Raw genomic sequence first — 14,807 nt, forward strand, 5'->3', positions numbered from 1 at the left:
ATTTAGAAGTTACTGGAATACTTAAAGGAGAAACAAAAAATTATTTCAGCCTGCCTCTGTGGCACACACACCTTTAGACCCAGCACTTGAGAAGCAGAAACAGGCAGTTCTCAGTGAGTTTGAGGCCAGCCTGGACAACATAATAAGACTCTGTCTCAAAAACAAACTGAAAACCTTAGTAGTAATATTGAGTAATATCGTTCCCTTTTCTCCTACGCATACATGCATACATATCATCCACAAAAATTTATTGTAAAGGTTGGTGTTTACATTTTCATTTAACATGGAGTAACATTTCCTCGCGCCATTAGTTTTTGTAAACCGATTTTTAATCACTAGTGCTCCTTCACATGAGTGAGCCACAGTTTATCTAAGCTTCTATGATTGCTTCTCTAGTTTCCAGCTTTTTCCAATGATAAATAAGCAAGGGAACATTTTGCGTAAATATTTAGCCTCATTATTTCCTGAAGACAGACAGGAGGAAATGCCGGGCAAATGCAATGCGTTTTGTGAAGCTGTCTGATAGGTGCTGTCACATTGTTTCCCAAAATGGTTCTACCTGGCCAGCACCCTCACCAAGGCTGTCAGCCGTGCCAGCCTAGCTACATTTCGAAAACACAGACGCTCGCTCGCACAGGTAGTTGTGTCCAGCTCGCTGCAGCGGGAGGGAGCCTCGAGGGGACGCCGGTCAGGAGACTCTGGCGACGAACCCAGCGGGACACAACGGGCCGGAGGGTCGGGGCTGGGGGAAGGAAGGAGGACGGGCGCCGGCGCGGCCACTCCGCGGAGGGAGGAGGGAGACTGTCGGTCGGCGGACCCGGCCTCCCCCGCTTTCGGCTCAGCTCCGCACGGGTGCGCGAGGTTGGCCGAGGCGAGAGCCTCCGCCCCTTTAACAGGGACCCTCCCCTTTAAGGCGGGCGCACGCGCGCACCCGGCCCCGCCCTTCGGGGGCGCGCGCGGCGGCGGCCGCACCGGCTCCCGGGAGCTCACGTGCCGGCGCGGAGCGAAGGAGCCGGGCGCGCGCGGGCGGGCGGGAGGAGGGAGGGAGGGAGGGAGAGAGGCGCCGGGGGCGCGCGCGCGCGCTGGGCGCTGCTGGGCTGCGGCGGCGGTTACTATGGCGGAGTCGGCCGGAGCCTCCTCCTTCTTCCCCCTTGTTGTCCTCCTGCTCGCCGGCAGCGGCGGGTCCGGGCCCCGGGGGATCCAGGGTGAGTCCGGGGCGGGGATGGGGGGGGGGGGCGCGGGATACAGACGGCCAGGCGAGGCCTCGCGCTCGCCGTGGGGCTCGGGCGCGCCCCCTCCCCAGCCGCGCAATATGGCCGGGCGGGGGGCGCGGAGGGCCGGGGTGGCGCTGGGTCAGCCTTGGGGACCCGCGCGCTCTTCCAGACGGAGCCCGACCGGGGCGCCCAGGGGGTCGCGCCTCCTGCACCCTCCGCTCCCACCCCAGGCTTCCTCGAGATGTGGAGGTCCCTGGCTCCTGCCCTTCAGCGCGTCCGTGCGAGGGGGGTTATTCCCTGCCAGCAGATGCTCCTGGGGGCGCCTTTTCTCCCGCCAAGATTGTGGGGTTCGACGATGGGGGGCTTGTTTCTCCGATGTGTTCTGTTGCCGAGAGCCTATGCGTACCCTAGGCTAGGAGGGTAGGGGTCTCTAAGCCTCCCTTCATCATGGGGTGCCCCTACCCTCTTTCCCCTGCCACCCTGATGGTCTAGGCACCGGAGTCACATTCCCCCTTCTTTCGCTCAGCTCCTTGGGTTCTGCAGGGCACCCCCCTCCCACCCACCTCGGATATCCATGCCTGTAGACGCTGTTTGGAGGAAATGGGGCGAGCAGGCCCCTAAACCTTTTTGGAGATTGGCCTCAGAGCCATTCCAACCCTGTGAAAACCTAGTTCCCCAGCTGTTAATCTGAATCTAGGTGTATGTGTGTTTGCATGCCTCCTCACCTCCCCCACCCCGCCCCAGGGGGCCCATTCAGTTAATCACTCCGAGGATGCTTTTCAGGTGAGATCCTGAAAACTGCTTCCAACCCCCCCACCCCCAATTATTTAAAGACCCCCACGGTTGGACCGTCTCCCTGGCCCTTGGTCAGTACTTTTGCCTTGACACACAGTCCCTCCTCCCGGCACCCACCCTCCACACACACCCCTTACCTTCCAGCCTTAAGGGCCTTGTGTGGCCAGGCCCACCCCCACCTTTCCCAGTACAGAGGTGGAGACGTTTCTGTGGGACACTACACCGGCTGTGTTGTTTATGAGGCTTGTGAGGCTGGGAAGAGCCGGTGAAACCCTAAAATATTTCATCTGGTAGTATTCTCAAATGTGCTTTGGCATTGGGGTTACAGAAGAAGGTTATATTTGGCAGTTGCATCGAAGTGATTATTGACCCACAGATGGATATGGTGAGACAATTAGGGGTTGTATTTGCTGCTCCCATTGTACAAAGCCTTCTGCTTTGGCTTCTCAGCCGCCCCCAACCTTCCAGCAATGGAAGTTCGTGTGTGTGTGTGTGTGTGTGTGTGTGTGTGTGTGTGTCTGTCTGTCTGTCTGTCTGTCTGTCTGTCTGTGGCTCTAATCTGCACGCGCACACACACACACACACACACACACACACACACGAGATGCTCAGGTGGGTCTTGGTTTAGTAACGCAGACCCTCAGTAGAAGACACCATGCTACTTTGGAGTCTCAAAACCAAGTTCACTATCCCCGTCTTTGATGTGTTCTTCCAGAGTGGCGGGGCTTGTGCGTCGGCGGCGGGGTCTTTGTTCACTGGCTAGTGCTTCTGCTAGGCACTGTGCTGAGTTCCCTGTGTTGCTGCTGCTCTGTCACAGGTAACTGAGCGGCGGCGGCAGAGACTGGTAAACCCCGCCGAAGGTGGATGAACAGCCTTACATTTGTGGGGAGAGAGTGATTTTCATAAATAAGAATGTTCTCTGGGGCTTGTGGGCCATGTTTCGAGATCTGTGACAGTGCTGTTTCCCTAGTAGGGTGGTAAAAATAAGGACATTCCGTCTTCAGGTTTGTCGTGTTATGTGTGTATAAATAAATCTCTAAGTCCCTCCAGTGAAATTCATATCCTGCCTCTAGCATCTCCAAGATTTTGAAACAGTCAGTTCCCTGCTGATTTGGTGTCTGTCTGTGGGCTTGCCTTGTTGCTAGCATAGTTAAGAATGTTTAATTGGTAAGCCAACTGGTTCTGAACACGGTTTGTTTTTGTATCCTCCCCAAACTGGATGCTTGTTGGGGTGGCAGTGGGTGGGTATAACCGGGAGTTGGGCTCTTTTTTTGGTAAATGGGATATTTGGTTGTGTGTCCAGCAAACATTCTCCAAGGCCTTCAAACTTCTTGGCCAGACACTGCAGTTTTTTCCGGGATACATCTAGTTGCCAATAGTGCATGCTACAGAGACCACTGTTGCAAAAGGCTTAAAGTCAGACGTCACTTCTGGGAAAGTAGAGGCTGGGATAACAAGAAGTTGATTTTTTTTTTCCCCTCCCCTGCATTTCCTATACAGAGCTCCTGTGGGCTGGAGAAGTGACAGACCAAGGCAGTTCTCAGGCCTGGTATGTGAGCACCATGTGAGGGCAGCAAGAGATAGGTGTCTACTAATTCATCAAAACTGGGGCTTAGTAAAAAGCCAGGACAAGGATTTTTACCCTGGAAACAGCATCCACTGGGTAGATGGTGTGTTTTAAGACCTGTCTTAGGAATCTTAACTAGTGTTATAAAATGTAAAATTAAGTTAGTAGCAGGAGAACATGACATTCATGTTTTAAAGACAATCGCAGCAAGAGAGGCATCTGAGGTTCTGATAGGAACATTTTGCATTTCTATGAACAGCTTCATTGAGTGGGTTTGGACTTGAGGTGGGGGGGGGGGGAGTGAACTCCTGTGGAGGGGCAGGGAGCCTCTGATTAGTTTGTTCACACAGCTCCTGGGCAGATGAGATAAAGCACTTTAAAATGGCTACTCTGGGTAAAGGTTAGAACCAGATGGAGGGAGGGAGGGAGGGAGGAGGCTGTGCTCAGGGAACTTTGTTTCATACAGGTTGCCCTTGAACAAGTAACTTAACCTGTTACTGCCTCAACTGTCCCTCTGGAAATGAGAAAATACCCTGTGTCGCGCCGATTGGGACATTTGTGAGGCTGACTGACTGATAGGCCACTGTTGGCACGGAGGTATTTTTAGACATGGTTTCTGAGTTCACTGAATAAGCAATGTTGGGTTACTTTTTATCTTATGGGCAGAATAACATACTTTGATTGATAGACACGCCACATGTCAGTGTGGCTCGTTTCTGATTTTGCTTTTTGGTAGCCAGGGTTCAGATTTCCTCCAGTTAATTTCTGCCCTTGGCAGGCTTTTTCCTCACCCACCAGCAGCATACCTGATCTAATGGAAGGCAGGCTGGAGGAGTGACCTGCTTTAGGCTTTATTGGTTGGTAATGTTATGCAACTCTGGGTGTGTTTATGGTACTATGTAAATGTTACATAAGAACATGGAGGCTGAGAGGTGGCCAGAACTTGGCTGTGAACACAGGGAGGTTAGATGGAAGGAAGGCTCCATCCAGAAAGCCCTTGGGAGTCTTCAGGCAGGGGGGAGAAACTGCACCGTATTTTCCTCTAGAAACCCTCTCAGATGATTGTGCCTTTCAGGGGACTGCTGTGTTATAAATAGGTTTATTCTCCACCGGTGAGCTAATTGTAACCTTGCTACCATTTAAGAATCAGTAGAGAGGAGGAGGGAGAAGAGAGAGGAGAGGGGAGGGGAAGGGAGGGGAGGGGAGGGGAGGGGAGGGAAGGGAAGGGAAGGGAGACCTGCGCCATCGCTTTCAGCGTGTCCTGTCGAGGAGGCTGCTTGTTGCATCTGGGAACATGAGTTGGTTGTTTTGCAGTCTGTTCTCATAAGTGCCCAGGAGTACAGGGTGCTGTGTGGAAATGGAACCCTCAGCCCAGGGCACTTTTGACTTTCTTTCTTTTTTTGCAAGTTAAATTATAATACTGGTATGGCTGTTGTGTTTTAGTTTTGAAATCTTTGCGTGTTGCTGAAGTTCAGCTTGGGACAACAGTCAACAATAAGTCTGAGGTTCCTTCTCTCTGTACTGAGTTCTTATGTTGTCTGTTACGGGGGGGGGGGGGGGGGTCCACCGCTGTAAGATGGTGTTTTGTCCTTTTCCTCTGTATTTACAGAAAGATCCTCTTCCTCATCCAGCCTACAGTGCTGGTCCAGCTGCAGGCACTCTCAGTGGTCAATCCCACCTAGACTAGGCATTCATTCACAGCCTTAGAGTATCTGCTCTTGGGCCAGTCTAACTGGCATTTCTCTCAGCTTGCGCCATGGAGAGCCCAGTTTGAATACCGGGCTCTCTGTTTCTGCTCATCTCAGTGTTTCTACCCTGTGTGTGGCTTACCATGAGCTTGGACTCCAAAGACACCATCTTCACTCTCGTCTGCTGTGTACCTGTTGGCTTCCATCAGGATAAGGGGACGGGGACAGGTACATGGGTGGTCCCACAGAGCAGCCTCTTTCACCTTGTGTAGAGCCACCAAAGTTTGATTTAGCAGTGAATTCTCCACCCCCACAGATCCTACCCATGCTGTCCGTCTCTATTCAGGCCTTGTGGCCATTCTTCCCATTTCCGTCTCTCTGTCCAGTCTCAAGCCTGTGTCTGCCCCACTGAATCCTCTGGGTTTCACATAATGAAAATGACAAGTGTCACGTGGCCTCTGATGCCTACCTGGTTACATATAGGAGATGCCTTTGTTCATTCAGTTGGGTGTGTGCCTAGAACAGCTTCTGGCATGAGGACATAACACTGAATGAGAGGAACAAAAGTTCCCAAAGCCCTGCTGTTGTGGAACTTAAAATCACCGTGGCTTAAATGCAACCTAAGTAAACACAGTTCCCAGCCGAGGCTCTGAGGAGGGTGGGCTCGTGCGTGCCCAGAGCCGCCATCCGTCCTCTGCTTTATTCATCCTCTGTAAACCTCGGAGATGGCTTGGTATTTTTTTCTGTAAGTTGGTCACAGACACTGCTGACCAATAATATGAGCCGTTGCTCCTCTAGGAAGTACAGGGCTAGTTCCTGCAAGCCTCTGATGAGAGGTTTCATCAGTTGATCAACAGATAACCCTGTTTCTGTGTAAAGACACCTATTTAATACATAGTGTTGGTTCACACCGAGAAACTCAAGCAAGAGCAGTGCTCTACCTCTTGTCTGAATCAAGCTCCCAAACACACCGTTCTCCCCAAGGCATCGCTGTCTTCTTGTGCTTGGGAACGCCAGACATCACTTCAGCACTATGCTTGGAGACTGTTCTATATAGCAAAACCATCAACAAAAAGCATGGTGCTAAGTAGACTGCCAAGAGGACTTGTGTTTACCGTGGGAGAACCTAAATGGGGAGCAAGTGTCACCTTGACCAACCTCCAGTGGGAGCACGTGTACCGAGCTTGCTCAGGTCTTACTATTGTGTGCATATATCCTCGAATGGCTGGAAAGGATTTTGAGCATTGTGTTTTGGGATTACAGGTAACTTTTAGCAAGCAGGCTAATTCATTTGCATGCAGTCTGAATAATGGAGATCAGTTTCAGTAGTTAAACAAATGTCCTAGAGGTAAATTGCATCATGTAGAATTTTAAGGACTCCTTTTTGTGTGCTTGTGTCTGGTGTGTGCACATGTGTGAGCTGCCACACTTGTCATGCCTATATGGAGGCCAGAGATCGATGTCAAGTGTTTTTCCCAGTCATTGTCCACCGTATTTTTGGAGACAGGGTATCTTGGATAGACTAGCTAGCCAGCAAGCCCACGGGACCTGGCTGTCGTCCCCGCCACATCCTCTCCCAGTCCTTGGATTACAGACGTATGCCTCCATACCTGGCTTGTATACGGATGCTGGGGTCTGACCTCAGTTTCTCTCATTCACACAGGGAGAAGTTTGACTATGTCCCTAGTCCCTAAGGTCCCTAATGGTGCCACTGCATCTGGACATTTTATTGGTTTTTGGCAATGCTGGGGCTGGAACCCCAGAATTGTGTAATACACACACCTAGAAGTCCTCTAAGTAGATAGACATATACATGTTGAATATGTTTGGGTGATCCATAGATTCCTTTAGCACATACTTAGTGAGCACCTTCCATACTGGGCATTGGCCTAGGAGCGTAGCTGCCTTTCTTCAGAATGCCCACCTTGTGCCGAATGAGACGGATACTAGACGGCAGAGAAGAGGTTGTGCTTTTGGCAGCCACCCTGTTTCCCACGCAGAGCCCTGGGATCTGCTGTCTCTCCACTTGTACCCAGTCAGTCAGTCTAACAGTGGTGTAGTTGGCCCTACCGCCTAGGGATTTGGCAGATAGGTCTCAGTGCGTTGATGTTCAGGTGGGCTTGGTATGATTGAACTTGCCCTTTAAAGCTTATTCTCAGTCCATTGCAGAAAGGAAGTCGGTGATGCTCCTGCTGGCTTAGAAGCAAGTGAACACCCATGTTCTGAGCTTCCTGTCCCAACAGACACGTGTAGGCAGACGAGTTGCTGAGAGTGGTCCTCATCTGACAGGAAGAGTAAAACAGTGCTCTGGGTCCTGGTTTGCTGGGCAGTGGATTTTGCAAGCAACCATTAAACTTGGAAGGGGACCTCATCTTAGAGAAGCCTACCTTAGCTGGCTCCCGTCTTGCTGTGCGTGGACTTGAGACCTGTAGAGACTGAGTAAAGAGTAAAGTGTTTGTGCGCGTGTGGTGATCAGACAGCCGTGGGCACAGCGGAACGATGGGAGAATGCAGAGAAACAGCCCAGGATGTGGCCAGGAGCTCAGCATCCTGTCACTAGGACATACATAGGAAAGTCTTTTCCGAGGTGTGGTGGCGTGGGGCATGAACCTTTCCTCGTAGCTGAGGCTGAGGCTGGAGGATCATCTGGAGTTCAAGGTTGGAAGTTAAATGGAGGAAACAGGATTTGTGTACTTTCCAGATTAGCTGGGGTTGAATTGAGCTGAGGAGTGTCTTAAGAATTTGTGGAGGAGCCCCTTCACCCCAAGTCCTCAGGCATTATCTTGATATGTGTTTGTATGTTGCACTTAACACTCGAGACATAAGATTAAATCAGTTTGTTTCTAATGGTCCAGGCATGCCTGGCCCCAAGAAGAAGCAAGAGGGACACCCTTGCCCTTCAGCAGTTTACGGGCAAAGTGACTTTGCTTCTGCCTGTTGGAATTCCAGTGGAACTGCAGGGGTTCAAACCTTCTCATTCACCGGGTGATGGTGGCAATAAAAGCCACCAATAAAAGTCTAATCTGCTGGAAGTGCAGCTTCCTCGGCACAATGCCTCTAGCCTTTGAGACCTCCTTGTTTCTCAGCCTCAGCACTGAGGGTGGAGGGAGCTTAGGCAGTGGCCAGCGCCTGGTGCTCTGACTGCTGGGGTCTGCTGGGTTCTAACCCTGCAGTCACCTCTGGCTCCCTCCCCTGCAGGGTTTTACTGTGGACGTGCACTCGCTCTGTCTCCTCTGTCCCCTCTGTCCCTCCCTGTTGCTTTCCTATGTTTCCAGGGTCAGCTCTAGGCCTCCAGGTTTGCATGGTCAGTCAGATGTGGCCCTGCTCTTGGGCTTCTTGCTGCCCCTTGTCTCTTGCCGGCCGGGACCTTGGCACTGTTGCTGGCCTTTCAGTGTGGGCCCAGGATGCCTTGTGTTTTTCATGGCCCCATGCCTTCCCTGTTCTTTCTGGTAAGCTTCCTCCCTCCTCCCCTCCTCAGTACTGTGACCCAGGGGATTTTATACTTCTGTGTTTTCCCATGGTCAGCAGTCAGCAGTGCACCTTCTCCTGTGAGAGTGCTGGAGGCTCACATCACTTAAGGTTTTGTTCCTGCATTCAGACAACAGGTCCTTGAGCTAGACATCGAACCTTGTGTATTTTAAGTGCTTATATACATTTGATTAATTGAACTCATTTTTCCATCCTCTTGGCAAAATCCTAGGCAAATAATTCCAATTTTGTCTTTCTGTGATTTTTTTTTGAAAATATATATTTTTACTTTTTAAAGTATGGGTGTTTTGACTGCATGTATGTATATGTACTGCACGAGTGTTAGAGACCAGAAGAGGTCGTTGGATCCCCTGGAACCAGAGTAATGGATGGTTGTGAGCTGCCACGTGGGTGCTAGGAAGCAAATGCAAGTCCTTCTCTGCTGAGCAGCCAGGGCTCCTCCGCTGAGCCTGAGCCGGCTCTCCTGCCCTGTGTTGTATTTTGTTCTTTTAAATCCCAGTCACTATGGATATTTTTTAGTTACTTGGACATAATCTCTCTTTGGTTTCTGTGTGAGTTATTACACATTCATTTTATTGCAGCCAAATGAACTGTGTCTTAGCCCCATTAGTCTCTGTGTCGTAGTTGATTTGTTTGTCTGTTTGTTTCCTCTTCATTACCTGAGTTGCAGGGACCGGTCATCCCTGTAGCTTCTCTCCCACACAAGTGTGAGGGTCACTGTTGTCTGCTGACAGTGTAGTACCTGGGTCAGGAAGAGAAGACTCCCCCAACTTTAATGAACCAGAAGTATGTCTGCATGCATGCAGCCAAAACAAACAAACAAATGGCACTTTCTCTGTTTGTTATAAATTAAGTTAAGGAGAATAAACCAAATTCCTGAAGGTTTAAACATGACAGCTGAGCCTGTGTGTTTAGGCCTAGGAACTTTTGCACACATGCCTTCCTGGTGATACCGCTTTGGTGTTGTCCCTCCTGTGATGTGCAGGTATTTACCATCAGCCATAAATTACACTACAGTGACAGCTCTTTAGCATAAACATCAAACATCTCTTCTGAGTGAGAACAAAGCTTTCATTCTCTGCACCCCAGGCTTACAGTTGAACTTGTTTAAACAGCTCTCTGGGGTTGGGTTTGTCTCCAAGTAGATCTCGGAAAGGCAGTTCACAGAACGGCGCAGTGTGGAGCTGCTTTCCAGACACCTCTCTTGTGCAAGCACCATTCCAAGATCTTTTCCAAGATTTGGAGTTAAATGCCAAGTTTATCAAACGTCTATTGTTAAGTTGGTGGGTTTGCCTCTAATACAGAAACTCACTTTATTACACCAGTTGCTCACCCCCACCCCCACCCCCACCCCCAAGTGCTTTTCCACTCTCCTTGTCTCCCAGTACTCAGGAGGAGGCTGGAGAGGAGGACTAATTCCAGGTCAGTTTGGGCTACATAGCAAGATCACCTTACAAACACAAGTAAGACGGCTCAGCAAGAAAGGTGCTTGCACCAGGCCTCCCCCCAGGTTTGCCGCCTAGGACCCTCACAGCAGAAGGGAGCACTGACTCCCAGATACGTACTCCTCCTACCCCCACACAAAGTCAATCAAAAACCAAGTGTTATTACAACACCATAGAAAACGTGCTTGTTTCCTAGTAAGAGAACCATGTCGTTAGTCCAGTAGATCTACCACACACCCCGGCAAGCACACACTCCTAGCCTGATACGGAAAAGAACTGAAATTCTCAAAACTCCCAAATGCCGATCAACTGATGAATGGGTAAGCAAACTTGGTACATTCAAATAGTGGAATTATTACTCAGCCACAGGAAGGAAACAATTACACATACTACAATATGGATGAAAACACTGTAGAACAAGGAGCCATGTCATGTGATCCCATGGAGATGACACTTCCAAACATGGATTTGTGGTTAGAGGGGCTGCTGAGAAGAGAGGCTGGTTAATGAATTTTCTTATTAAAGGTTTTCTCTCGGAGTGCTGAACAACCTTTGAGAATTCCACAGTGGTGATTGGATATTGCGGAAGGCTTAAATACCACAGTATACACTTTCCAGTGGTTACAATAAGTAAATCCTGCTATATGTATTATCATTTAAAACTACTGTAAATCTACACACCCAAGGCAAACTGTGTAATGTAACCTCAAATACAAAAACTAAACAAATGTACAGGAAAAAAATTGAAGGCATGGTGCTTTTCCAAGTGTTTCTCCAGGCCCTCCACCATATCCCAAGTCCCAACAACCTCTGACTCACAGGAAGGGCAGCTCGGGTCCTGTCACCTTTTCCTCTGTTCTCTACCTGGCATAGTATCTGGTAAATGCAAGAATACTGAGTTGGACCAACAGTGTTTGTTAAGTCTCAGCTCAGAAAGTTACATGCACATCTACATTGCAATGTTATTATTTATTTATATTAGATTTATTAATTAGTGTTGCACACGCGTGCACGGTGTGTGTGTGTGTACCATATTTGTGCTTGGCCGTGGAGATTAGAAGAGGGCATCAGATCCCTTATAGCTGAAGTTACAGATGGTTGTGACCCATCATGCGGGCACTGGGAATTGAACCCCACTCTACAAGAACAGCAAGTGCTCACAACCACGGAGCCCTCTCTCCAGCCCATAGTGACACAGGGTCTTGCTGTGTAGCCCTGTCTGGTTCAGAACTTGCAATTTAGACCAGGTGGCCTCACACTCAGGAATCCGCCCGAGAGTCACCTGAGCGCTGAGATTAAGAACACGCACTGCTCCTCTCACTCCGTCTCTTTTACCTTTGAGAAAGGATCTCACATATCCCAGGCTAGCCTTGAACTTCCAACTGTCTACCTCTGAGTGGGCATCTGGTTTTACGTGGTGCCTCTACTACTGGAGTTCCTCCTCAGAGCCCCTGTACTGCCATTCTCCCCACTGCTTAAAACGAGACAGTAACTACACATCTAGACAACTGTCAACATGCTTATGAAAATCTTGAATTGGAGGTCAGAGAGATGACTCAGCTGATTCAAAAGCACTTCTAGCCATCTCTGATGACATGAGTTCAATTCCTGGGACCACAAGGGAAAGAAGTGACTACAGAGAGCTGTCCTCTGACCTCCACACACATGCCTTGGAATTTGTACTGCTCCCCTACAAATAAGTAAATTTTAAAAATTAAAAAAAGAGATCAGAATTAGACAATAAAAATTATCTGACCCTGAACTGTCTCAAATAGATGTTTGGTTTGCTCAGGAGATAAAAAGGTGGGAAGGTAGTAATTGGGGACTAATTCTGAGTCCCAAAGTTTGAACTATGCTAAGTAGAAAAATCTCGCACCAGCTATTGGCTACCCCTTCCCAAGTTCCATATCATCTTCATGATCATCAAAATTGAATTTTAAAACAAGACACGAAGTTCTGAGTGCTTATATAAAGACAGTCAGAGGCCACGACGCACGGCGGTATCCAGAGGCCACGACGCACGGCGGTATCCAGAGGCCACGACGCACGGCGGAATCCAGAAAACTGAGTTGATTTGGTGAAGAGACTTTTTTTTCTGTAGAATATTTTAAGCCCAGATGTTGAAAAGCATTTGATCAGATATGTGACTTTATTTCTGGTCTCAATTTCTTTGATGTAAAGGTCTGTCCTTATGTGGTGTTTGATAAGTATGACTTTGTAGAGTAGAAAGTTTGAAATTGGGAAAAGTGAGTTCTCTGAATTGGTTCTTGTATTTCTACCTTCCATGGTTGTCCTGACTTAGGATCCCTTACAATGCTATGTAAATTTTATCGTCAGATTTTCTGTGGGGGAGGGGTGTTGGCACTGTAATTTGATTTATAGTACAAGATAATTGGGATGAGGGCAGGGTGGGGTAGCTCAGCAGTTAGCAGTGTGCACTGCTCTTGCAGAGGCCTGGATTTGGTTCCCAGCATCTGCTTCAAGCTGCTCACAACTGCCTGTAACTGCAGCTCCAGGAAATCTGATGCCCTCTGCTGGCTTCTGAAGGTACCTGCACTCATGTGCACACATTAGCACGTGGATACAACTACGCATAATTAAAAATAAAATAAATGCTTAAAAAACATATGTGATAGCCAGGCATAGTAGCTCACACCTTTAATCCCAGCACTCAGGAGGCAGAAGCAGGTGGATCCTCTATGACTTTGAGGCTAGCCTGGTCTACAGAGTGAGTTCTGGGACAGCGAGAACTACATAATGAGACCCCATCTCAATAGATTAAACAAACATATATGTGTATGGTAATGTATTTCATATATTTTATGTAGAATTTATATGTTGAACAAATTAGGTTCCCATTTTTTGTGTATTACTGAATTTATTTTGAAAGTTACATCATCTGAGAAACCACTGAGAGTTACACGTCCAAGTAAGCAAGTAGAGAAGATGACTGAGCGCCCAGGTCCTGCAGCCTGCTCTCGCTCTCAGGGGTGCTGGCCTTGCTTTTCTCCATTACTGCTCTGTGTCTGGTGTGGCTGCTGTTCTGGGAGGCACCACCAGTCATCCACACAAATATTTTAAAGAAGAAAATGGAGATTGTGTAAAGTAAAACAACCCAGTCACAGAAAAATACACTGGGGCAAGTGGCATGGCCCTGCAAACCTTATGCCCTGCACACTCACATACATCACACACAACATACACACACACCCCAGATACATACATCACATATGAACACCTCACTCACACATATCACATGTATACACCATACATTGCATATACATCACACATAATACATACACACATCATACACAGACGCATCACACACTTACACAGCACACACACCACACACATACCATATCACGCATCACATACTGTTCACACTCACATATAATACCTACATCATACGTACATCAAATGCACGTGCACACACACACAAATACAAATTTTCAAAAGACAAAGGGCATTAAAAGACCGAAACCTAGCATACAATGTTTAGAATGGCCTTAGTAATTTTACAGCGACTGGATGTCCTGGGTAATTCTCCAGTGTGCATGACTAGAACTGAGAAGCTCGTAGCAAGTGGGGGCTTTGATAAGCAGCATAGTGTGGGGATGCCAAACTGCAGACCTGTGGGGAGGCACAACAGAAAGAGTGGCCTGGTAGAGACAGGACAACCTGACACAAGACGGCTCACGAGATCTTGTCCTTATATGGACTCACTAGGCTTGGAAGGATGTGATGCCAACCTCTGGCCAGGGTAATGAGGCTGGACAAGCCACAGGATTAGATCAGACATGAATGATTGCAGACAGCAATTATCAAAGCAGAAGCAAGAGAGGAACCTATTTGTAAGGATGGGCATGATGGCTCTTGCCACTGAGTGTGACAACCTGAGTTTGATCCCCTGAGATCCACATGGGAGGGGGCAGAGGTCTGATGCCTTCAGGTTGTCCTCTGTCTTCCACGTGTGCAAGATAGCATGCATGTGCAAGCGCACACACACACGCACACACATGCACACACATGAGAGCAGATGTTTTAAAGAACCCATTCTTAAGCCTTAGAACTTCTGAGGAAATGCATTGGATCCAGTCTTAGTTTTGAGTGGAATCTAGTGGGTGCATAGTGTGCGAGGTGTCTTTGTCAGAGACTGTGCCTGGTGGGTAGTGCTGAGGACACAGTGCTTGCAGTAGGTAGGGTCTGTCAGGAAAGGAGACACCTTGAAGAGCATGCTGGAACAGATCTGGAGTCCCGGCAGTCGAGGCAGAGGCAGGAGGAGTTGAAGGCTAGCCTAGGCTACATAGCAAGACCCTGTCATGGAGAGCCAAAAGATGGGGACTAGAGAGTTGGTTCAGGTGTTAAGAGCACTTGCTGTTCTTGCAGAGGACCCAGGTTCCCAGCACCCACATTGTGGCTCACAACCATCTGTAACTCCAGGATCAGAAGATCTGACACCTTCTGGCCTCTATAAGCACCAGGTATATACATGGTATCTATACATCCACACAAGCAAACACTCATAAAATAACAGCTGTAATAAATCCTAACAGTCACATGTGAAGCCACCCGCCTCCCTTGCACTCAGCAGGCAGAGGCAGGAGGATCAG

The 14,807-nt window shown here is 48.8% G+C and overlaps 1 protein-coding gene across 1 annotated transcript in view; it reads left to right on the forward strand.

Moving 5' to 3' along the window:
- The first annotated feature begins 1,041 nt into the window (after positions 1-1,041).
- Positions 1,042-14,807, forward strand: part of Acvr1b (activin A receptor, type 1B) — a 39,613-nt gene continuing 25,847 nt past the window's right edge. The window contains exon 1 of the mRNA NM_007395.4: positions 1,042-1,205. Within this exon, the coding sequence (NP_031421.1) occupies positions 1,115-1,205 (91 nt within the window). The 5' untranslated portion in view covers positions 1,042-1,114. The remainder of the gene's footprint in view (positions 1,206-14,807) is intronic.

This window comes from Mus musculus, chromosome 15, assembly GCF_000001635.26.
Source record: "Mus musculus strain C57BL/6J chromosome 15, GRCm38.p6 C57BL/6J".
Classification (NCBI taxonomy): domain Eukaryota; kingdom Metazoa; phylum Chordata; class Mammalia; order Rodentia; family Muridae; genus Mus; species Mus musculus.